Below are 25,733 nucleotides of genomic sequence, written 5' to 3' on the forward strand. Positions count from 1 at the left end.
AAGAGTGCCGTTTTTCTCCAAAAATTACCATGATTACAAATGTGACATTGAATTCAATAAACAATAAGTTAATTAAGAGCCTTACGTTTTAGACACCATATTGCTTGTTTTTGCTCTATTTCGCCAACAAATATCATTCCGAATACAGCCACAGTGCTGTTTTGTGTCTGAGCAACATGACGGTGTTTCGTTCTTGAATGAATCAACCGTTTAAATGATTAAGTTCAATCGCAATGACTTACTTATTAACAGTGATTTGCTGCCACCTGTTGGCGGTTTTAATTTCAAATTTCGGCTTTTTCTTTTTTTTCTTTTTCTTTTTTTTCATGTTTTAAATCATTTCAAATGTCAGCATTCAACGTTTTATGTTTAATATATCAAAACATTTTTTATGCATTTGTAATTGCAGGTTAAATGCCTTCATGTCTTGCATTAAACAAAATACATGTGTGTAAATACATCTAAATGCCACTTCAGATGCAGCTTCTGTGTTGATTTAATTTGCTTGGTAACAGCCCAAATGTCTTATTATTCTAATTCCCTGATTAAATGTAAGAATTTGACTCAAAAGATAATGGACACTTTTAGAAAAAATGGCTTTATAAAGGTAAAAATGCCCATAAAATGCAAAAATCAGTTTAAACTTATTGGAAAAGATTAATTTCTATCAGTATGAACTGACCGCCACTCAGCATATGAAGAATATTAAAAACATTAGGAGTCAGCTGTCTTCGGCAGTCCTTAAGGTACCAGCACAATAACACACTCAGCAAAATATCGTCTAATTATCATTATCGATAAAATCCCATAAAATATCGAGATATAATTTTTTGTCAATATCGCACACCCCTAATTGATATGGTACTTTTTCAATTCAATTTTTTAAATGCTATCCTTTCCACCAGAAAATAGTTCCTTACAGCAACAGTACATGCCAAGTGAATGGTCCTAGGTGTAACATGGCCCATCTTATGGAGCTCAAATAAAAACAAAAAATAGGAAATGTTCTCATCCACGGTGTTATTTATTTATTTATTGACACCATATATGATATTTTCCCACACACATACATCTACTCATCTCTCAGCAATGTCTGTTTTCTTAAGAAAACATCTGTTCTCCGTCTTTTAGTTTAAAACTAAACATTTTGCAACACAGCACAAGTTTGCAAGCATCATTACAGTGTGAATTGATGGGCATGCAGTACCATACCTGAAATGGAAAACTAATAAATACAGAAATATTCCCTCTACAATAATACTTCAGGTGTGTAATACAGGGAACATTTTTGACACTGTATTAATTGTTTATTTTGCTATGGGTGTTGCACAGAGATACACAGAACCGTTGGGAGAAATGTACTTTATCATGAATAAAACTAACTGTATAGGGAACAAAATGTCCCTGATGTCTCTACCTTAAGTGATTCCAAAAACACATTAAAGTATAATCAGATCTGTATTATACACTCATGTACTGAAATTTCATGATGCCACACACGCAGAAAGTCTAAAACTTCCCCCCAATCTTGTGCCCTCAATCCATAGAGGCTTCTCATTTCCATATTATCTGCATATTTCTGAGAGAAGTGGCCTAATTAATCATGTGGCCATTTTGTGTCTCATTAGTGCTGTCTGCTTGGATCCCCTAGCCAAGACACACCACTGCTCTGTCTCATTAGACAGTCCATCATTCTTTCTGACCTTCTATTCTGAACACAGAGAGCTTTCTCTGGACTCACTGCTTTTTATTTTTTTGAATCAGTTTTGATTTATAATAAAGGCCTGTCATGTCAAGTTTTCAAGAGCTTAAGTAAGATAGCTAAGGATGCTGTTGTGCTATGGGTGAATTGTGCTGTAAGTGGAAAAAGAGGAAATTCAGAATATACAGTCAGTTTAAGTTTATGTAGTTTATGTATATCATTTAATGTTTTAAAATAAAAGTCAAGTCACCTTAATTTATATAGTGCTTTATACAATACAGATTGTTATTCAAAGTATGATAGGAAATTTCGGAAAGGCTAGCAAAAGTAAGCTAGCTTTGAAAGCGTAAGATCCCACCCTCCCTACAAATCACTCCCATCCAAAGCCACGTCTCTCCAAAACACATAATTTCTACACAAACAGGGGCGCGGAGGTATGCAGATACGTATGTTGACAGGCAGGTAGGACAGCATATAGCCCCCGGACCGAGGGATATGATTGGACAAACATTTTATGGCCCTACGCCTTCCACAGATGATATAAAAACATTAAAGGGATACTCCACCCCAAAATGAAAATGTTGTCATTAATCACTTACCCCCATGTAGTTCCAAACCCGTAAAAGCTTCGTTCGTCTTCAGAACACAATTTAAGATATTTTGGATGAAAACCGGGAGGCTTGTGACTGTCCTATTGACTGCCAAGTAAATTTCACTGTCAAGGTCCAGAAAAGTATGAAAGGCATCACCAAAATAGTATGAAAGGCATCGCCAAAATAGTATCCCCTTACACAGAAGAGCGTACACTGCTTGCGTTCAGTGGTTATTCTCCAAAATGGCGCTACGGTGATGCGGAGAGACACAGAGGAGACGAATTGTTGAATAAAGTCGTTATTTTTGTTTTCTTCACATACAAAAAGTATTCTCGTTGCTTCATAACGTTACGGTTGAACCACTGATGGCAGATGGACTATTTTGACAATGTCTTTCATACTTTTCTGGACCTTGACAGTGTAATTTACTTGGCAGTCAATGGGACAGTCACAAGCCTCCCGGTTTTCATCCAAAATATCTTATATTGTGTTCCGAAGACGAACAAAGCTTTTAGGGGTTTGGAACGACATGGAGGTAAGTGATTGACAAAATTTTGAAAAAATTCAATGTTCTTCTAATTTTATTCTCTGATATCCTCATCTCTTGCAGAGGAATCGAATGGGTCAGTCTGACTAGTTTTCTCTCCTTCGCCACCTCTGTTCCCAACAACCTTGGACTTGTGAGGAATGAACTGCAACATGTGGACTTACGCACAGGTAAAGCACACACAGACACATATTACACACTGGTATTGTTATGTTGATTGAAAAAATTACTTTGTTCATTTTCAGTGGAATTTCATTATTCAAACATCGCTGCTGCAATTGTTAATGCTCAAGTTTAGCAAACCCATTCACACCCAGAATGCTTACAACAACAATAACTATATTTCTGTCATGACAACTCTCGGAAAGATTGGCATGGTATGGACATGACAAAGTCAATGTATTTGGTCTTGGCGGAATAGATATACAACACTGCTGCTGCTGCCAATACATCTACAGAAATGCTGCTCTTTTCTTTGCGCACAAAATGTATTCTTGTAGCTTCGCAAAATTACTGTTGAGCCCCTGATGTCACATGGACTATTTTACCGATGTCCTTGCTACGTTTCTGTGCCTTGATTGTGGTAATTTGTGTTCCAAAGATGAACTAAGGTCTTACAGGTTTAGAACGACATGAGGGTTAGTAATTAATGACAGAATTTTCATTGTTGGGTGATCTATCCTTTTAAGGATTCATCTACATTTAATTTAGAATTTAGTATTTGGTAACTTTATTCTATGTCTGTATATTTCCTACTTGCTGAAGGGCACAGGTAAATATAACAATTATTATAATGGGTGTATGTGAAGCAGTGGTCTTCACTATTTTTTATTTTTTTATAGGAGCCACACTGATAGGGCAAAGTCAACCGGAGAGCCACTTTTACCGCGAAGTATCAAAAGTTACATCCAGTCTTAAATAGCATGTCTTTTTATCAATCTGTCGTATGCAATGCAATACAAAAGGGGCTATAATTTTTTATCTTTTACCAGTCAAATTTGTAACTGAGACAAGATTATTAAAAAAAAAAGCAGGATTACCTTAATGCTGGAAAGACCTTAAGTTATTTTATTTTTTTATACTAGCCCATCATGTATCTAACCATCCAAGTGCACATTTGGCGTTAAGAGCTGTTAAGATTAAAACTGGCTACTCCGCACTGAGTCTGTGTCATGGATGTAGGACAGAGCAAGTGTAAATATCTTTTTTTTAGTCTATATTTCCATCTTGTAATGCCGCTGTTTTAGTTTTTTTTTTATATATATATATATATATATATATATATATATATATATATATATATATATTTTTTTTTATATTGTCGTGCCGCGCCCTGCTGCGCTAAAAGTCTGTCTACACTTGACGAGACAAAGCGACAGTTGCAAATCATTTGAACGTAGTGTCAGTACAGTTCGTCATAAATAGAACGAGGCATCAGTTTACTGATGGGGATCGTGTTGCTTCGCATGGCGTCGCGCCGCATCCAGTGTAGACAACATCACTGGGTTCTATTGTCTTTTGTCAGATCGCGCCACTCGCGTCCGGTGTAGACATGGTGTGAGTTTTTTTTTTAATGGGTTATGTTATAGCCCTGCTTGTTTTTAATGTTTTTATGAAATATCTGTATTGACTGCATGATCATATTATCGTATTATTTACTGCCATGTGGGCCACAAAGTAAAGCTTGGCGAGCCACATGAGTAGCACTGATGTGAAGATTGTTTTAAATTCACTTAAATTAGAAGTTGTTATTAGTCTAATAAATGATAGCTCTCAATTATACTGTAATGTTGAATGGCTATAGTCAATGGGTAAATATAAAAGAAATTTTTTACAATGATAATGAACGTTAATGATACAATGACCTTCAGTAATAATAAAAAAGATTCCATTAAACAAATATTAAAATATGCTGTATTTATATTGTTTCTACATTTGTGTGTGTATATATATATATATATATATATTTAGGGCTGCAACTAACAATTATTTTGATAATCGATTAGTTGGCTGATTATTTTTTCGATTAATCGCATAAAAAAATCTTTATTTAAATTTTATTGACAAAAACACACTATTCCACATTCTGCTCAATGTCCTTCAAACAAATGTTCCAACTGAATGCTATGAAAACATTCAGTGCTTAACAATTTATTAGACCACCTGTCATAATAGAGATAACACAAATATTTTAGGAATCTGTCAAAAAATTGTTTAAATCTAAAAATTTTATTGTCATTTATTGAGCAAATAACAAACCGAAACAACTAAATAGTATTTATTCACATAATAACAAAAATGGCATCTTTTGCCTTTGATAACAGCTTGCATGCTTGCTGGCATTGTTTATGGACTTTTTGACTAATTTGGTATCTGAATAAAAAACACTATAAAGCACTTGACAATTTTTTCTGCCTTTCTTTCATAGATAACAGCAATAATTATATTAAAGCATTAGAAATAGCCTACTACTGTTACTAAAGAGCTTACGCATATTGAAGGGCTAACTAATACAGAAAGCTAAAAAATAATTTTGGTAATTACCAATACTGTTAGTTAAGAGCAGCAGTGGCACAAACCTTGCATACATTTGTTAATTACTGTATAAGTATCACTGTATCACCAGTCATAAGGGTAATGCTGAATAAATAAGCTTTCCATTGATGTATGGTTTGTTATGCTAGGACAATATTTGGGCGAGATACAACTATTTGAATATCTGGAATCTGAGGGTGCAAAAAAATCTAAATAGTGAGAAAATCGTCTTTAAAGTTGTCCAAATTAAGTTCTTAGCAATGCATATTACTAATCAAAAATTAAGTTTTGATATATTTACAGTAGGAAATTTACCAAATATCTTCATAGAACATGATCTTTACTTAATATCCTAATGATTTTTGGCATAAAATAAAAATCGATCATTTTGACCCATACAATGCATTTTTGGTTGTTGCTAAAAATATACCCAAGCGACTTAAGACTGGTTTTGTGGTCCAGGGTCACATATAGTGAATAGGCCTATAGTTTAAATCTCTAGATCAAAAATTCTAATAATAAAGATAGTAAAGCCGAATAAAATCACAGTAATGTTCTGCAGGAACACGCGTCGCGTGCACTTTGATCACAGTCAGTCTCCTCTTACTGTAATTTATTTATCCTGTAAAAGCGTCTGACATTTATATTCAGACAATTACATGCTGCTGTCCCTTCACAGATCCTACTCTCATAAATTACTCGCACTACATGTTGACTTTTAAACCTAAATGTAAGCTGTTCAACAACAGATATTTCAGCACAGTGAATGTTTTTGCGCTGAATATTGTCTCCCTCTCTACTGTGTTTCGTCTGTTTAACGCGCGTGCCCGCTGCACCGGCGCTCTTTCAGTAAAGATTTAAACTTAACGCAGACTGTCAGGGTGGACCTTTCTGCAAAAATTGAAATGCTCGCGTGAATTTGTGACATTTACAGATAAGGATATAGTTTTTTGCCCTGAGGACGCACACACATATCTGTCAAAGTGTAAGCCATTATGCTAATGCATCAGCTTGAAGCTTAAAATAAAGATTTCTCATGTTTTGGGCAGCTTGGATCACGTACTTTTCCTGCTGGAGCTTATCAGTGTTGCCAACTTCTTTCAATAGAAAGTAGCTAAAGCCAGTTTGAAAAGTCGCTAAATGTCGCCAGATGACGTCATACACTAATTAGCATATTCATGACGTCAGCACGTCTGTTGCCTTTTACATTTGTTTGTCTCTCTGTGCTCACGTACTGTATTTTAATGCAGCCAAATTCTCAATAAAACTGTTTTCATTTATATATATATTACTGTTTCTGTTGTCAGACAACAGAATAAATATGAAATAGTGACTGAAATGTGGCCCTTTAAGACTACATGACCAGATCTCCCTTCCAAGACGTTAATCTGCACAAAAAAATCCTGCTTTATATTTGAGCCATCGTCTGATGAAATGAAACGCACATAAGAAAAGACAAGACAAAGACAATTCCTGTGCTGTGATTTCGGCTATATTTGCATGTAAAATTAGAGAAGCAACATAATATCTATTTTAACTGAAGGCGCTGCTCCTATCAGCTGCTTGCTGTACAGAGCAGACGCAGAGCGAGAGGTGTGTGCGCGCTGACCTCGCGCCGTTGCGTCAGAACCAGTGATCACAGAGACTCACTAAGGTTTGTCCAAGAAGTCGCTAGATTTGTCGCTAGTCGCTTTTTTGGAAAAAAGTCACGGGGGGGGGTCTGAAAATTGGTTAAATCTAGCAACAAAGTCGCTAAGTTGGCAACACTGGAGCTTATTCTGTTTCCTCCACTATTTTTAGATGCATTTTGTCCATAGAAATGCGTTATTCAGTGCTATAATTTGATGCGACTGGCTAAAGTTGTACGTGCACTGTGGGCAGACCCGACTAATCAATAATGAGAATCGTTGTCGATGATTTTCATTATCGATAATAATCGATGTTATCGATTAGTTGTTGCAGCCCTATATATATTACATACATTATCTCACAATATGTATATATGAGCTGTTGACTCGCAAAGAAAGGGTTTGAGTTGTAATGAAATTACTCATTTGTAATTGTAGGGAATTAATTATTATTAATTCATTCAGGTTTTGAAAGGACTCGAATCTGAAAAGTCGAGGTCCACCTGATTAAACTGAATTTTAATTTAAATGGTTTACACCCTATCAGCTACTCGGCCAGCGAGAAGATGTCAGTGTATATTATCAATTGAATATGTATTTTATGTTCTCCCTGGCCATGGGTTAACACAATTATGATAATTTGTCAGCTCTTAGAGAGGTAACGTTGATCTTGGCAAAGTTTTAACCTTGAAATTATATGACACCAGACGATGATCATTTATAAATGAAACATGAATTTTATTGGCTATTCTAGATTACATAAAACCTAGATTAAAACACACATACACACACATACAGTTTCAGATGACAGAAATGAGAGTTGACGGAGTTCTATGAAGCTTTCAAGTTCTAACTCGTTTTACGAGTGATTTAAATTCCCCTTAGAGAATTTACCAAGCAGATAATTTTGGCTTAATTTTACTGCTTAAATTAGCTCAACACCAGTTCAGCAGATTTGAAGAGTTTGTTCGTTACTTGCGTTCTTTTGGTTGACAGCTGAAAAGCTGAGGTGATTCCGTTGCTGACGCGGGCTTCCTGGATGTCTGATGAGGGAACCCCGTTGCTGATTGGTCGCTGAGGTGACGTCGGAATGACGTTTGAATTACGTTCTTTTGGGAAACCCCTCGTTGAATTGGTTGGTTGCCGGGCTACGAAGAGCTTCAGCAGTCCTGCTAAAAGCCTGAGTTTGCAAGACTTTGAAGATCGTGTTTCTCTGAAGTGTTTGAGTTCTTAGATGGTCTCGCTGGTGCAATGGTACGGCATGGGGCGCTTTGTCGCGCTCATCAAGGTGAAAGCCAAAGTTCTTTAGAGTGAGAAAGTGAGCCCGAGCGTAAGACCGCGCGAGAGGGCTTTGTGTCCAATTTTAAGCAGGCTGACTTTTGTCCAGCCCACAGGTCGCTGTCCAATCAGATGGTGGCTTAGCCACGCCCCATACTGTTCCTTATCATGCATGAATCGCATGCTGTTTGTGGAGAGTATTTCTGCAAGTTTTAAATATCTTCTGATAAAAGTATTATCACCAGAGAATGATACAAAATATAAACTTTTCACTAACACCAATGTTCGGCGAATAAGACAAACTCTCATTCGAGCTCAAACAACAGGTATTTTGCATACACAGTAATCGTAATCACTAAAAGAAAAGTTATAAGGCCAAGATTGAGATATCATGGTTTCGATAAACACATCAAATATATAGATACGGCATAACACATACAGTGGATACATTTTCACTACTTACACGTTTTTAAACGATTTGTCTTTTAAACTAGTCATGCAAGGTTCTGTTTCTTTGTCTGTGACACAAGAAAGTAAGGGTTTCGGTCATGCAGGAAGCAGGTGGTTAAACATGTGATAGTCATGTGGCGTCACGCTGTATCTCCCGTGCTTGCCTGAGGGCATTAGTTAATTTACTCATCCTTTTCCTGTTCTGGACATAATGGTTCCATCCATTGGTGGTCACAAGACATAGCGGGTTTCTATTGGTTGTGAATGAACTCTTTCAGTCCTTGATACCAAGAAAGCTTTGTTGTCTCCTGATTGAATTCGTTTCGATCTCATGAGTAGATGAGTTTACAAGACTGACAGGAAATCGACCAAGAATATGGGACTCATGTGCTGGGTGATTTAGCAAACCTTGTGATGGCTGATATCAGTGTCCGTTCATATTTAGAAATCCCAACAGAGTCCAGCCTGGGTCATGTCCCCATTTCCCCAACTCTCTCAACGGCATTCTTGTCACTCTACATTGTTCTATAAGGAGAGAGAGAAACAATAAAATTGTAAAATGCATTTAAAAAATAATAATAAATTCTGCAATTTGACCATTGTTTACCTATCCAAGATGTGTTGATGAAAATGTGCATGTGTGAGTTGTAGGCATGTGACTGTATTAAACTTTCATATGACCATTATCACAGTATTGAATTAGGTAAGAATTAGGTTAGGTTAAGTGTTGAACACTTAATATCTGTTAATTGTTTTCATATAACAAAAGAAACATTTGAACATTAAAATGCAATAAAACAACACACACTTCAGTCTATGATTAGCTCACATCACCTCTTATCTGACAAGTCTTCGGGTTTGAGTCGTTCGTTCATCACGTGACAGCCCCATACACTTGACTTTAACCAATGCAGTCTGAGCCAGAAAGAGAATTGATTAGTTCATCTCTCGAGTCTTCGGGTTTGAGTCGTTCGTTCATCACGTGACAGCTCCATATGCTTTAACCAATGCTGTCTGAGCCGGAAAGAGAATTGATTAGTTGATTAGTAACCTCTTATATGTGGAGTTATTTCATGACCCATTTAAATTACATTTTATTTATCCCAAATTGTTGTTGTACTCACTGACTCCACCCTAGACTGAAGGATATATTGTGTTTGGACATTTTTTCAGGAACAAGTTTACTTTGTTGTTTGACAAATTGCATAGCCTAATATACATCACCTGTTCTAATATTTCCATTTGCACCATTTTTCATACACCTTCAAACACATTAATGCCACATTTCATTCTTTTACTTTACTTTACTTTACTTTTAGTCATTTAGCAGATGCTTTTATCCAAAGTGACTTACAAATAAGAAAAAGTAATTAAAACTAAACGCTAAAACTCTATAAATACTATATATATACACACATTTAAGAAAATTAAATAAAAATGACAAATGCATACAACAACATTTCAAAACTAAACATTTAAATGAAAACAAAAAAATTAAGTTAAAAACAATTCAAAATATTAAAAGAACAAAAGGTGTGAGTATAATAATGATTCTAACATAACACTAAGCCAAACACCAAAAAACAACTACATGTGTATATACAGCCACACACATATATAAATATGAAGTACTAAAATAACTCAAATTAAATAAAACTAAAACTTAATAAAAAACCTATATGGACATAATAAAAAACTAATAAAATGACAACATTACTACAACTGTAACTAAAACTTAAAATAGATAACTAATACAAATCAAACTACATTCGTTTATCAGTTATCCTAAAAAAAATAACACTGAGCCAAACACACATGCTAAAATAACAACAACTTACTGACATATAGTAAGAACATGTAGGAGAAATAAAAAGCAATACTTATTATATACTATACAGTGGGTACGGAAAGTATTCAGACCCCCTTAAATTTTTCACTCTTTCTTATATTGCAGCCATTTGCTAAAATCATTTAAGTTACTTTTTTTTCCTCATTAATGTATACACAGCACCCCATATTGACAGAAAAACACAGAATTGTTGACATTTTTGCAGATTTATTAAAAAAGAAAAACTGAAATATCACATGGTCCCAAGTATTCAGACCCTTTGCTCAGTATTTAGTAGAAGCACCCTTTTGATCTAATACAGCCATGAGTCTTTTTGGGAAAGATGCAACAAGTTTTTCACACCTGGATTTGGGGATCCTCTGCCATTCCTCCTTGCAGATCCTCTCCAGTTCTGTCAGGTTGGATGGTTAAGGGGGTCTGAATACTTTCCGTACCCACTGTATATACGATACTTATTTATACCATTCTTAAAATTAATTTTTGCCTGCATGGTGGTGATTAGATTCACTGATTTTGACCGCCACCTTGAACTTTGCACAAAAGTGCAGAATGACGTGTCTGGTGTTTCAGACAACCCAACCAGCAAAAACTCAGTTCAGGGAGGTTGCATTCTTAACTTCAGGGTTTTGTTGCAACCTAGCCCAGATCTATAAAGATTAATAATGATTTTTAGATATCTAGCATGTTTAGTACAAATTAAAATGTAAAAAATACTAGGTAGTGAGTTGAGGTAATTTTGATTCACTCCGTTTCATATTTACAGAATTTTGCTTGTTTTTGACAACTTGCTTGTCTCACAGTCTTGTAGATTTTTTTTTTCTGGGTCATCTGTGTGCATGTGTGGATGACATACAGCATGCAAATCCTAGCATCGCCACTTCATCAGTGTTGTTTTGTTGCTGTTGTTATTGTTGTTAACTTTCTGCAGCTGCCTGCACTCCCTGTCTTCATTAGAACAGGACCATCATTAGACCACTCTTTTCATACACACTTTATCATATTTCTTTCGGAACATGCTTCACAACTCCTTGTTCAAGATCTTGTTCTGTCCAGGCTGGACTATTGCAATGCTCTCTTAGCAGGTCTTCCAGCCAGTTCTATCAAACCTTTACAATTAATCCAGAACGCGGCAGCAAGATAATTTTTTAATGAGCCAAAAAGAATGCACGTCACACATCTGTTTATCAATTTGCACTGGCTACCTTAGCTGTTCGCATACAATTCAAGGCATTAATGTTTGCCTACAATACCACCACTGACTCTGCACCCATTTACCTAAATTCATTACTTCAGACTTATGTGTCCTCTAGAAGCTTGCGTTCTGCAAGTGAACATTGCTTTATTGTGCCATCCCAAAGAGGCACAAAATCACCCTCACAGACTTTTAAATTAAATTAACTTAATCATTATTTGTTGTTTTTCATGCAAATAAATGTGTGAAGTTGACCACTCAATCGATGACTCTTTTTTTTTTTTTAGCAAAATGCAAAAGCAGAAACAAATGATTTTGTGACTGAACAGGTGACTACATGAGTCCTTACCAAACAACCATTTATCAGATCAGACTTTAGAATTAACATGGTTACTTACATGTTGACATTATGGTTGCATCCATCTTTCACTAAAAGTGTGTTTATGTGTTTGCAAAGCTTGTGTCCAACTGTTAAAAATAATTTATTCAAGTAATTACTTATCAAGTGCTTTGTTGGAAATAAACAGTGACTAATGTTAGGATCATTCGGAAGCAGAGATGATGGTCTTTCACAAATAAGAGCTGCACATCATTTGGATAACTTAGCAGGCATCTAAATCTATTTTTATTTCAAGTAATCCTGTTGTATCTTTCATTTCTCCAATTTGTGGATGGACCAAAAAGAATTCAACAATTCATTTTGGCAGCTTGGTTTTAATAGACTAATTAGTTTTTGGACTAATAAAAAAAGTTTTTATAGTACAATTACACTATTAAAAAAAATCTGTGACATTTATAGGAAAATACTGGCAAATAAAATGTTTTCACTGTAAATTATACAAGTTGTTCTTTTTCACTTTCAAAAACCATAATGTTAATTATTAAATGTATGGTTAAACCTATTAAAGTTGTTCACTGTGGAAACTTACTGTTAACCAATTAACAGGTTTTTACTGTACCATTTTTACGGTCTTTTACTGTTAAAGTCACAATAATTTTATGTGAAAATCTTATGTAATATCTTATGTGAAAGATCAAGGAAGATTTGATGGTGTTGAGTGATTCCGTGCCTTACAACATTCAGTTCAATTGACCTTCGCATTGAAAAATACTTCAAGGAGCAAAGACAACACTAACAACACGACGACAGACAAGCTAGAACAGTTTACTTTTGGTATGAAACAAAGTGTCAGCTTTCAAATTTTGTCATTTTGTAAGAAATTCAAACAACAGATCCCTGTAGCGTCTCAGTTCAAGCGGCACATGAACCGATCATCTCTTCCTCTTTACTAGTTATAGCATGATATAAACATGAATGAACATCAGAAGGTATCTTGTTTCAACCACGGAAAGACGTCAATACAACGTTTTTCAAGTTCAAGTCCACCTATGTTAATCTACTCTCCTGTCAGGGTTGTTGTCAGACAAAAATGGAGTTATGATTGGTCAGATCGCCTGCCAATCAAGTTTAGACAGTCGGTTGGTCAGACTAGTGTGTTACAATAGCTATAAGGTGAAATAATAGTCCAGTGTGAGACTGAAAAAGTGCAGTGCAGATGAAGAGTTGATTGTGGAGATTGAGTTCACATGTTGTGATGCAGCGATCTAACAATAATTTCTGTGAGTATACAAACATGTTACAGGCCCTTTAAGCCACCACAGTCTTTGCTACTTATTTATATACAGTAGGCAGTCAACCAAAATGCCTATGATTACTGTAAATGGGAAAATTATAAGTAATACAGGCTTAGTTTTCTAACACGTATTTACTTTGCCACTACAGTGTCCACATTAATGTCACAAAATAAAAGGATTGAAATGTATATTTAATAATTCGCTGATGCATTTCAACAGGTCATGCACATACTTATTCATTATTCATCATTTTTGACACAGAGCCCTCCAAGACATGCAGAAATATATAATGTCCATGAATTAAGAAACTGTTAATCGCTTTATATTAAATTGTTCCTTCATATTAGTTAAAATGTGAGCGCACTATAATTATTTGTTCCTATGATTTAATTAAAAAAAAGAAACCAGGTTGGTCAGGGCGAGTTTGTTATTGCATGTGAAAAAAATTAAAATTTTTGTTAGCCATGGGTCACTGCGCCTCCAAGCTTGGCATTTTCAGAAGCACACCTAGCATTTTCAACTGGTTCAAAATGCTTTGGTGGACACAAGGCCTAAATCCATATCAAACTAATAATTTTAAGCAGGCCTATAATTTGTATGTTTTGTTATATATTTGAGAGTACTTTGTTTGTTTGATTATTCATTCATTCATTTATTCATTCATTAATGTATTCATTGTGCTGAACATATTACACATAATTCATATTTTGTGCTTTCTCTCTTAGGGCGTTGCTTTGCATTTCGAGGTGAACGTGGGAACGATGAACCAGCCATTGAAATGATTAAAGTGTCACATCTGAAGTGAGTAACATATGTTTTCCAGTTGCAAACACCTCGGTGAGCACTTAAACATTTTAGTCCCTTTGGTTTCCCTAAACAGTGATTAACGTTTAGTGGTGACAAATACAGACACACACACAGATTATTTTCATGCAGGGCCGGCCCTGGCCAATTTGCTGCCCTAGGCAAGATTGTACCTGGTGCACCTTGCCTCACAGCCCATTCCACCAATAATCATTGTGTTCAAACACAGAAACTGCATAGCTAGATATTTCAAAAGTGCATCTGAAGAGAGAAATGGAGGAGTATATGTGACTATTGGGTGTTACATTTTCTTATTAAAAAGCTGATGATAGTAAAACGGTAACACTTACAATAAGGTATAATTTGTTAACATTAGTGAATGTATTAACTAACTTGAACTAACAATGAACAATACATTTGTAACAGTATTTCATATTTTTGTTAATGTTAGTTATGGAAAATTAACCTTATTTTAAATAGTTTCCAGTGAAACTATAAAAATATAGGTGCTGCTAAGTCACATTATAAATTAAACACAAACAGTATTATAATTGCATCTGGTATTCCTGCACAAAACTAATAGTTTTGTTTGAACACTTCTCTAGCATACAGTAACGTTACTGTTCAATCTTAAAAATAAATTTGAAGTGTTTAATTTCCAGTAGGCAACAATGTTCTACTAAACTATAGCCCTTTCTAACGTCACCACGAATTAAACTGAGAAACATACATCTTCAAGTGAATTTTACATAAAATGTTTTGATATTTTTAATAAGCCCAGTTATATACAAACCAGTGTTCATTTTGACAGCAAATTTTGATTTAGTTTTAGTTTTAGTCATAGTCTTTTGACTAAAATGCCATTTAGTTTTAGTCATATTTTAGTCACTTGAATTGTTTTTAGTTTTAGTCTAGTTTCATAAGATATATCATATATCATAAGATTTTAGTCGACTAAATCTACAGTAAATTTAGTCGGCTAAAATCTAATGGTTATTGTTAGTGTAATGAATTTATTAAGAATTTCTGTAAAATTTCCAAACTCATTATATAGGTTTGATATTAAGGTTTTATCATGATAGACACCGATTTAATTGCGGTGGCACACAACATGCCTTTATGTTAAAATTAATTAAAACCACTTCTCATAAAGAACATGGTCTTCGTTTTAATGAAATACCAATGGTTATAAAGGCTAATTATGCATTCTTTATAGCAACTTGTTTACCATATTCTTCATTCTTTCAAGCAGACATATTTATTTCTATAAATAGATTTGGATTAATCTTTAGGGCTACTAAAGTTTTTCAGTCAAGAGCAGTGAGTGATTTTCTGTCTTTCTTTTGTTGCTTGATTAACATCAATGACTCGGACAATAGCAACTAAATTAGGCTGTTATCCCTTTAAAGCCAAATGCATGGATTCAATGTGCCGATACACGTTCTCCCTACTGTTTACGTTCACTTAAGACATACTCAACTGTGTTTACGTGAATACTTGTCAAAACGGACAATTCAACATCATTTTGTGTGTATTTCTCCATTCATGCAACGCGAAAGAGTAACTTACTTGTGTGCTGTGATTTGCGCTTTCTGTGTGTGTATGCTTCGGTGTCTGCGCTCAGAAAACCGGACCGAATTGAGCTCTCTCTTGCGTCGTCAGATTTATCTATATGCAGGGCTCCAGACAAAAAATCGAATAAGGAGGGGAGGGGGGGGGGGGGGGGTGTTCACGTTTGAGAAGCACTGGTCTAGAGCAGTGAAGCAGTGAATCCTACAATTGATATTAAACCACTGGTCTAGAACAACTCATTATGTGTAATGTATAGTTAAAATCATGTAATGCACACCTAGCCATGGATTATCTCACTTATACGATGGTTGTATTGTTAGATCTAGCATTCTGCCTGCTTTCAAACAGACACAGAGAAAAATTGTGTGGTAAGATTACATTTATTTGATTGAATTAATTAATTATTGAGTGAGAAAGTGTGTGTGTGTTTGTGTACGTACCTGGTATTCCCTACATTATCCCCACAAGTATAATAATACCAGTAAATTTTTACCTTGTGGGGACATTTATATGGGGAAAACGTATAAATCATATAGAATGAAGTGTTTTGAAAATCTAAAATAGCAGAAAGTTTTGTGTGAGGTATAGGTTTAGGGGTAGGGATTGGGTTAGGGCTAGTGATCGACCGATATTGATATTTTATAACCGATACCAATTATTTGCGTATTTATGTGCCCGATAACCAATATGCAGAACTGATATTTATTTACTGTTATAAAGTAAATAAATGACTGAGTGAAGTAAGTCCATACTTCACTTTGGTTTGTCCTCCTTTTCAGTCATCTTAAAAAATAAAAAAGTGTTGAAAATTACCAGTCTTTCATGTTAAATTTAATCTTCATATTACAATAAAAAAAACATTTTATTTAAAGCATCAGCAGCAACACTAATATTAACAATAAGCAAAATAAATGTAGAAGGTCTAATGTTTTCAAATGGAGAAAATAAATAAATAAAAGGAGTCATATCAACTTCATTTTAAACTACAGTTTTAGTAGGTTTATAAGCGGTTTAATAGGCTTAAGAGTGAAGAATAATTCACTGGATAATGTTAATTCACTGAATAATATTCTCTGGAATATTGAAATATAACAAACAAAACCTTGTATTTTATTGCATTTCTCAACTGGCATGTTATATCAGAATTACTAATAATGTTTTTGTCATTCTAGATTATGAAATGCCTGCTGACAGCGCAGTTTATCTATGCATTTACACAGAACTATACCCAAACTGCAATCGCTCGCGCAGATAATAAATGAATTTCCATAGAGATGTATTTATTTCGATGTTTATTAGCGAAATAATGATTATATAGTAAATGTTAATACAATTTAGGGGTGTTTTAAACAAGTGAATCTTGTTTAAAGTTACATGCGGAGGCCGTGCTGGAGCATTTCCTAAGCATCAACCCGGTGAGTGAACAGCAATATAAAAGCGGCTTCACGAGACTAACGATGAGCAAATATACAACAGAGAGAGAAGTAAATTTAGCGTTTTTATTTCCAACATGCACATATTCATGGCTATATTATTTAATTAATGCAAAGTTACGTCTTTATTGGGAAAGGATGTGACAGATCTTAGCCTACGTGACTCCGCCTTCATGAGATGATGAGCATATAGACAACAGAGAGCGAATTAAATTCAGCACTTTTATTTCCAACATGCGCCCATTCATGGCTGCATATTATTTAATTCACGCAAAGTTACGTCTTTATTGGGACAGGACTTGACGGATTATCTTACGTGACTCCGTGAGTTCGTCTCTATTTCTTCGAGCCAAGCTTCATAAACTGCATATCAGGCATTTATGTAATACATCTAATTTGTGCATTAATGGCTGTTATGTTAAATAAAGGTTTACTAACTACAGTAAATCAAGTACCTGTGCACGCCTGCGCGCAATTCTCAAAACATCCACAAGATGGCGGCGTTTATCAGTGAATCCGATATTACAAAACCGATATCCGATTATTGTAAAATGCTTAAATATCGGGGAAAATATCGGTAAATCGATAATATCGGTCGAGCTCTAGTTAGGGCAGGGGTAGGCAAGTTTGGCCCTAGAGACTCCTGCAGAGTTCAGCTCCCACCCTGGAAAAAAAAAACACCTTCCTATAGCCTTAAGCCGCGGTCACACTAGACTTTTCGTTCCATTGACTTCCATTCATACGCATGCGAATGCGTCAAACCGGAAACGTAAGCCCGTGCGATAAAGTTTTGCATTTCGCTGCGTTCCAAAATTCAAGCTTGGTGAACTCTGGCCTGCGAATTCACATCACATGACACTGTGTGACCAACGGCAGATCAATACGTCACAGCATAACCTTCTATCTGAATGAAAAGAACATAAATTTAAAACTGCAGCGCTGCAGGAAAGTGGAGTAGATTGTATGTTCTTACATTTTAGATGTATTATAATTTGTTACATGTTGAATTTAGATTTTTAAAAAGACGCTGCACAGCGTGACATCATATCATGACCGTTGCAGCATGCAAAACAATTTTGCATGCTCAGAGTCTAGTGTGACCGTGGCTTTAGTAATCCTGAAGACATTGATTAACTTGTTCAGGTGTGTTTGATTAGGGTTGGAGCTGAACTCTGCAGGACTGCGGCTCTCTAGGACTGAACTTGCCTACCCCTGGGTTGTGGGATAGAAAATATAATTAACCTGATAGAAAATCAATGGAAGTCTATGGAATGTCCTCACTAATATAGTTAAGTGTGTGTGTGTGTTAAAAGTGTGTATGTGTGTTAAAAGTGCGTGTGTGTGTGTGTGTGTGCGTGTGAGAGAGAGTGTGTGGGTGTGTGTGTGTGAATTACCTTTGTCTGTACAGTGTCTCTCTACTAATTGGGAAGCTGTGAGTTTACTGTAAATACTTTAACAACAGCAATGTTGCTCCCTCGTTGGTATAATGCAGCAATCCAGTAACCAAGCTATTTTTTTTAAATAAAAGTGTTGCATTCACCATATTTTTCTGTGCTCCTGGATATTTCTGTGATCTCTATGTGCAAGTGATGTGTGTGTGTGTGTGTGTGTATGTGTTTCAATGAAGGCTGTGTATTAATGTAAAATGATGATTAAATTGACTGGAACTACCTGTGCACTGCATGGTTTTAATGCACACTTTCCTCTTTAATATCTAGTATTCAGTCAGACCATGGCATAAGGGTACCAATTCATTCAGTATTCATTACTTTTAATGTAGGTTACTTTTAACATGGGAAACACTTTTTGATCGAAATATAAAATTCAGGTATAGTCCTGAGAACAAAATAATTGTATGTGTACATTGGTCTTCTTTAGGCAGTACCTGGTGGTGGTGTTTAGAGATAAACCTTTGGAACTCTGGGATGTACGCACCGGAACCCTGCTGCGTGAGATGGCCAAGAACTTCCCTACGGTCACTGCCCTGGTACTGTATCAAACTCACAATGTGCCATGTTTCTTATAGTGATTGTTCTTAAAACATTTCATTGTTTTAAACTATGGGTGAAATATGTTTTGGTGACTTGAAATTTCAGCATTTGGGATGATTTTAAAGCACAGTAAAATCTATTACCACATAAGAAAATTGGAAGTCCCTATGTGCAAGTGATGTGTTTTGCGTGTTCTTTAATGAAGGTTGTGCATTGCTATAAAACAGTCATTAAATTGACTGGAACTGGCATGGCCACGGTGAGTGGAGACTGTGAGGATTCTACCTGCCTCCTTCCTCACTCACTGTTTAAAATTGCCTTATTTTCATAACATTGTGCATTTTTTGTGTAAACACATTTGTCACCTTGGAGCAGAATTAAATAGTATTTGTGTTGAAGTGTAAATAAACATGTAAGATATCGTTTTTGTGCCACTTTGCAACTGGAAATAGCTGTGAATTATTATTTTTTTTGTTCGTTTTTTTGAGAAAAGGGGAAAAAAACTTTAGCACCATTCAACTCAGTATGCTCCTCTGAAAATTTAAAAATGTGCAGTTTATTAAATAATCTTAGTTCCCTTATCTGTCAATCACTTTGATGTTGTGTCAATGTACTGGCACTAGGGGTCACACTTGGGAGCCCCAAACACCTCTGATACTTTGAGAAAAGGCCAGTGAGAGTTGGTGAGTGGAATTTGCATGCACCACTCACCCATGCATAAAGGCTGATTTATACTTCTGCGTCTGACTAGGGGTGGGCGATATGGCAAAAAATTATATTTCACAATTTTTTTTTTTTTTAACTATCATGATTCCCAATTTTATCACGATTCTTTGTCATGTTGGTTTTACTATTTTACAAGTTGTCTGAGTATTACAGCCAAACTAATTTCCCAATTATAAAGACAAAGCCTTTCAAGGTAGCAAAATATAAAAAAGAATGGCGCATATTTAGGCTGAAGTGGGTAAAGATAAAAATTGTTTTAAAAAAAGTTGGTTTAAACCTGAATGAGTTTCTTTCTTCTCCTGAACATAAATGCTATTTTGAAGAACGTGGAAAACCAAACAGTCGCTGGTCCACAGTGACTTACATAGTAATTTTTTGCTACTATCAAATCCAGTGTGGAACAGCAACTGTTTGGTTACCTGTAGGGCTGTGACGGTGGCAGATTTTTACCACCGCGGTGGTAATGGACCAACTACCGCCGGTGGCGCGGTGTTGATATAAAAAATATATATATATTATATATATATATATATTAGTGGTGTCAAGATTAACGCAGGCGATTATTTTTTCAGTTTAGCGTATAAAAAATATTTAACACAATTACCGCAGGGCTAGGATTTGCCACGCCACTCACAACTGCTGCTTCTGTCACTTTTTCTCTTGACAAGAAGTGCATTTATTCAGTCGCAAAACGATTGAGAACGGGAGACGTTTCAGCGCGAGTCAAGCGAGTGTGGAAACGGTACTGTGCTCGAAGCTTGTGCTCTTCAATTGCACCACAAAGGCGCCGGCGCGCGCTTTCACCTGTATCCTTTCATATCAAAGCACGAAATAAACTACGTGCATGCAATGCCATGGTCAGTTAAGTCATGAAGTTACCAAAAAGGCGATTAAAGCTGCCTTAAAACTGTGCATGCATGTAATATATTTTATATGAGTCACATTTAAGAACATGTCTCTGAAATGGTTTTCAAAACTGTCCTGGAGCAGCCCAGCACTGTCTCACTCATCTAACACACCCGATTTAACTCGTCAGCTCGTGTTTATTTTAGCACAAAGAAATAATACAGTTAAACAAGAAAGTAGCCTAAATAAGAAAGTTAAATACACCCTGTCTACAGGACACAAGCTGTGTGGCACGACAAAATACTATAAAACTCATTATAATCAGTGATGCTACACTGGATGCGGCACGACACGACATAACAAATCCCCGACAGTAAACTGCCTCGTTCTATTTATGAGGTACTGACACAGAGTTCAAATGTCCTGTGTAGACACTAGACAGACTCAACCTGTTGAAAAAGTTGGTTTAAACCTGAATGAGTTTCTTTCTTCTCCTGAACATAAATGCTATTTTGAAGAACGTGGAAAACCAAACAGTCGCTGGTCCACAGTGACTTACATAGTAATTTTTTGCTACTATCAAATCCAGTGTGGAACAGCAACTGTTTGGTTACCTGTAGGGCTGTGACGGTGGCAGATTTTTACCACCGCGGTGGTAATGGACCAACTACCGCCGGTGGCGCGGTGTTGATATAAAAAATATATATATATTATACACGACATAACAAATCCCCAACAGTAAACTGCCTCGTTCTATTTATGAGGTACTGACACAGAGTTCAAATGTCCTGTGTAGACACTAGACAGACTCAACCTGTTGTGACGCAGAGGTGTCGCGTCCGGTGTAGACATGGTTCACTGTTCTGCTACTGTTATTACACTTGTATACAAAACTTCAGTACTGTCCCTTTAAGACCTGCATGCATGTAATATACATGCACAGCATTGAGACTGAGGTGTTAGAACTGTAACTGACTGAATGTGCGCTGTAGCACGATATTGCGATATTTCTTCAAAAGCAGATCGTGGAGAAGTTTTTATCGTCCACGATCAAAAATTGTCATATCGCACACCCCTATGTCTGACAGAAGCCATAGCCTCTCCGTCGGTTTTCATTTATACTTCTGTGTCATTGTCTGCGTGGACGTGCAATTACACATGTTGCTGGTATAACCCACAGTATCAAGGCAGAAGCTGTAGAAGAAGCAGCTTGTCGGAGAAGCATCAGCCGTGACAGTGGCAAATAAATATCCAAGAACAGATCATTTATTTAAAACTACAAAAAGGAGACGACAACGGAACAGGAGATGGTGGCATTCTCTCAGTCTCCACAAGGACTTGTACATACCATGGCAGAACAACATTGTTTGTCGCGGATAACTAAGTGATGTGTAATGCTATGTTGTATAATAAATAATAAGACACTTGTTCTTTGCTTTGTTCAATTTTAAAAAAGAAGGGAGGAGTTCTAGCAGACCAATCATAGTGCTTGAGGTCCGTGTAGAATAGATGCAGTGTTACATTTTTGGAGAGGTGCACGTCAGGAGCACAGCCTGTGGCATATCTGTGGCTTTGGTTCGACACGGAAGTATAAATTGGGCTTAAGGGTATAAAAGAGATGGTGCACATCTACTCATTCGGATTTGTTCTTCAGAGATTAGCGATTGTTTTTGAATGATCAGTCACAGGGTCAGGACGCAGTGCTTCCCAACGAGGCGACCAATGGCGTCCTACCGCAGATACGTCAGAAATGATTGTCCCTCTGGTACAACTCAAATGGTGTTTGGGGGCCTGGTTAGCACTGCCCAACCCATCACACTGGCTCATCAGGAGAGTCTGACTCAGTTACGCTATTTAGTTTGCCATGCGCCTGCCCAGGTTCAGCTGCAATCCCACTGAAACAATTTCAGAGACTCCTGGGGCATATGGCATCCTCCATGTCTGTAACACTGCTTGGATTGATGCATGTGAGAGCGTTTCAGCACTGTATTCAGACTTGAGTCCCAAGATGCCGTGGCATGCGATGTGTAGCTATCAAACTGATACGTCACCGTACATTCTGCCCTTGAATGGACGTAGTATTTCTATGGGCATGGGTCATTCTAGAACAAGTGTCCAGCCATACTAACTTTCCATATGTAATACTTCTCAGATTGTAAGTCTATGTGATGTATTCTCTATGAGAAGATATGGCCTCCATAGTGTTCTTTTTTCTGCACAGAGAATGGAACAATTCCTCTGTGCTAAAAGATAGAGAGAGGAATGGTCAAAAAACAGCTGAAGCGACCTATTCCCATTGTAAGTACTGTCCTTTTTGTCCCTGCATGGTACAAAGGACTGTACGGCTATTGTGGGGCGTTGGGTAGGTTACGATGTTGCGAATGCACTTTTTACCCAGCACAAAGTAACTTGCCGACATCTGCGGAGCAAAACCTTGTAACACAATACAGTTTCTTGTGCTATTTTCCATAGGGACCCCTAGTGTCAGTACATTGACACAATGTCAAAGTGACTGACAGATAGGGAACGTCTTGGTTACTGTTGTAACCTCCATTTCCTAATGGAAGGAACGAGATGCTGTGTCCCTCCTGCCGCAACACTAAACAACCCATTGAATGGCTCTTGGCTCCTCAGCAGAAACCTAAATGAGTAGATGAACGCCATTTCCATGTATACCTGTATGTATTGTGGAGTGGTGCATGCAAATTCCTCACCAATTTTCATTGGCCCTTTTTGGGGTATTTTTATATATATATATATATATATATATATATATATATATATATATATATATATATATATATACACACACAGGTGTTTGTTTCACAAGTATCACAGGTCTTTGGGCCTCCCAAGTGCCTAGTGTCAGTACATTGACATGACATCTACTGTATAGTCAATAGTAACCAAGACGTTATGTATGTTTCAATGTGACTCATTATAACATTTATTTGTGTAAACAGGAGTGGTCTCCATCACATAACCTTAAAAGTCTGAAGAAAAAGCAGCTTGCTGCCCGAGAGGCCATGGCCAGACAGACCACCCTCGCTGATGCTGAGCAGAGCAGTGTAGAGTCCTCTGTCATCAGGTCTGATTGCACAAAAAGGATAGCTGTCATTGTTTACTGATGATATTGTTGTTCATTCTTCTGCAGAACACAAAAAGAGATTTTGTGAATAATGAAAACAAATAATGACCAGGGCCTGTTAAGCTCCAAAATCTGCATTTAAGCAGCATAAAATTATTATATACAACTTTTAAATTATATTCCAAATCTTGTGAAGTAGTTTGATAATTAAGTTTTAAAGTTAAAGTTTTTGTTTACATAACATATGTATGTGTACTGCTTATTTATGATGTGTATATATAAATACATACGGTATTTATTTTGAAAATATTTAAATGTATATACATTTATAATATTATATTTTATATTATATATAAATATATTTCATATATAACATATATTTTTCTTAAATATATACATGCATGTGTTTATATTTATATATACATAATACATATGCACAGTACACACTTATATTATGTAAACAAACTTTTATTTTGGATGCGATTAATCGTTTGACAGCACTAATAATTAATTAGACTATTTATGAACTTAACACTGAAATTTAAGTTATTTAATGAATATATTCCTCTCTGCTGCAGCTTAAATTTTATTTTTGCTTATGCACATTTAAACTTGGTGGATGAAGATGCTTCCCTTCTGCTGCAAATGATTTTGCAGCAGAGGGGAAGACTTTCAATGAATAACTTAAATTGTAGTCTTTTTGTTTATAAAAAAAAACTTGAAGTGTGACTTCAGAATCAAGACACAAGTTGGATGGACTGCTTTTATTAAACTTTTTTTGTGCTTTTTGCCATTTCAGAGTTCTAAATTTCCATTATTGTTGTATAGAAAATGGTGGACAGTGCATTTTTCACCATTTCTCATTTTGTGTTCCATGGAAGAAAGTGAGTTATACAGGTTTATAGCATTTATAGCACACGTTTCTAGAATTGATTCACTAATCATTGGTATTTTGTTACTGCACTTCAAATGCTTTAGTCTAAGTGGTTTGTTGTTTCAATCAAAACTCTTAACAATACTCTCTGTTGTTTTCTGTCAGTCTGTTGCAGGATGCTGAGAGTAAATCTGAAATGAGTCAGGGCATATCAGCTCGAGAACACTTTGTGTTTACTGACACAGATGGTCAGGTCTATCACATCACCGTGGAAGGCAACACTGTGAAGGATGGGGCACGTATTCCACCTGATGTGAGTGTCCTTCATATATGTTTTGCATCCTGTGTATGAGTTGTTGTTTTATATATTTATTTTTTCTCCTGTTCAATTTTGTTTTGTTTTTATTTACAAAAGTAAACAAAGACTCAAATACAGGATTGACTTGCTCTGTCATACATGATCTTGAAACATTTTCGATTTGGTGTTTGGTGAATTTGTCAATGAAACCTCAAAGGGTTTGCAATTTAGCTTTGCAAAGGTATGTAGGTTTAGACTCACCAAGTATGATTAAATCTCTAGGAGTGGTTTGTTAAAGTACAAATCATGGAAATGACAAAAAAAAAAGCATATCCACCGTATGTCTAACAGCCAACAACTCTGGTGTGAAATTACATGAAATTGTGGGAATTCTAAGAGCATTAAAAACACCTGAAAAGAGTATTAACATTTGATGCATTACCATGACAACAGTATTTAATGGGGTCATATGATGCGATTTCAATTTTTCCTTTCTCGGGAGTTTTACAAGCTCTTGGTGCATAAAGAAGATCTGTAAAGTTGCAAAGACTAAAGTCTCAAATCCAAAGAGATATTCTTTATAAAAGTTAAGAGTCAACCACGCCTTCCTAAAACGGCTTGTTCTAACACGCCCCCACATATCTACGTCACTGTGTGGGAAGATTTGCATAACACCGCCCAAATGTTCATGC

The 25,733-nt window shown here is 36.1% G+C and overlaps 1 protein-coding gene across 1 annotated transcript in view; it reads left to right on the forward strand.

The window, feature by feature from the left end:
• Positions 1–25,733, forward strand: part of LOC107564771 (WD repeat-containing protein 11) — a 161,614-nt gene that overhangs the window by 76,737 nt on the left and 59,144 nt on the right. Inside the window, exons 12-16 of the mRNA XM_016249924.1 lie at positions 2,906–3,012; positions 14,135–14,210; positions 19,097–19,205; positions 23,745–23,869; positions 24,909–25,056. Of these exons, the coding sequence (XP_016105410.1) occupies positions 2,906–3,012; positions 14,135–14,210; positions 19,097–19,205; positions 23,745–23,869; positions 24,909–25,056 (565 nt within the window). The remainder of the gene's footprint in view (positions 1–2,905; positions 3,013–14,134; positions 14,211–19,096; positions 19,206–23,744; positions 23,870–24,908; positions 25,057–25,733) is intronic.

Source organism: Sinocyclocheilus grahami, unplaced genomic scaffold (assembly GCF_001515645.1).
Source record: "Sinocyclocheilus grahami isolate Dianchi unplaced genomic scaffold, SAMN03320097.WGS_v1.1 scaffold960.1, whole genome shotgun sequence".
Taxonomy (NCBI): Eukaryota; Metazoa; Chordata; class Actinopteri; order Cypriniformes; family Cyprinidae; genus Sinocyclocheilus; species Sinocyclocheilus grahami.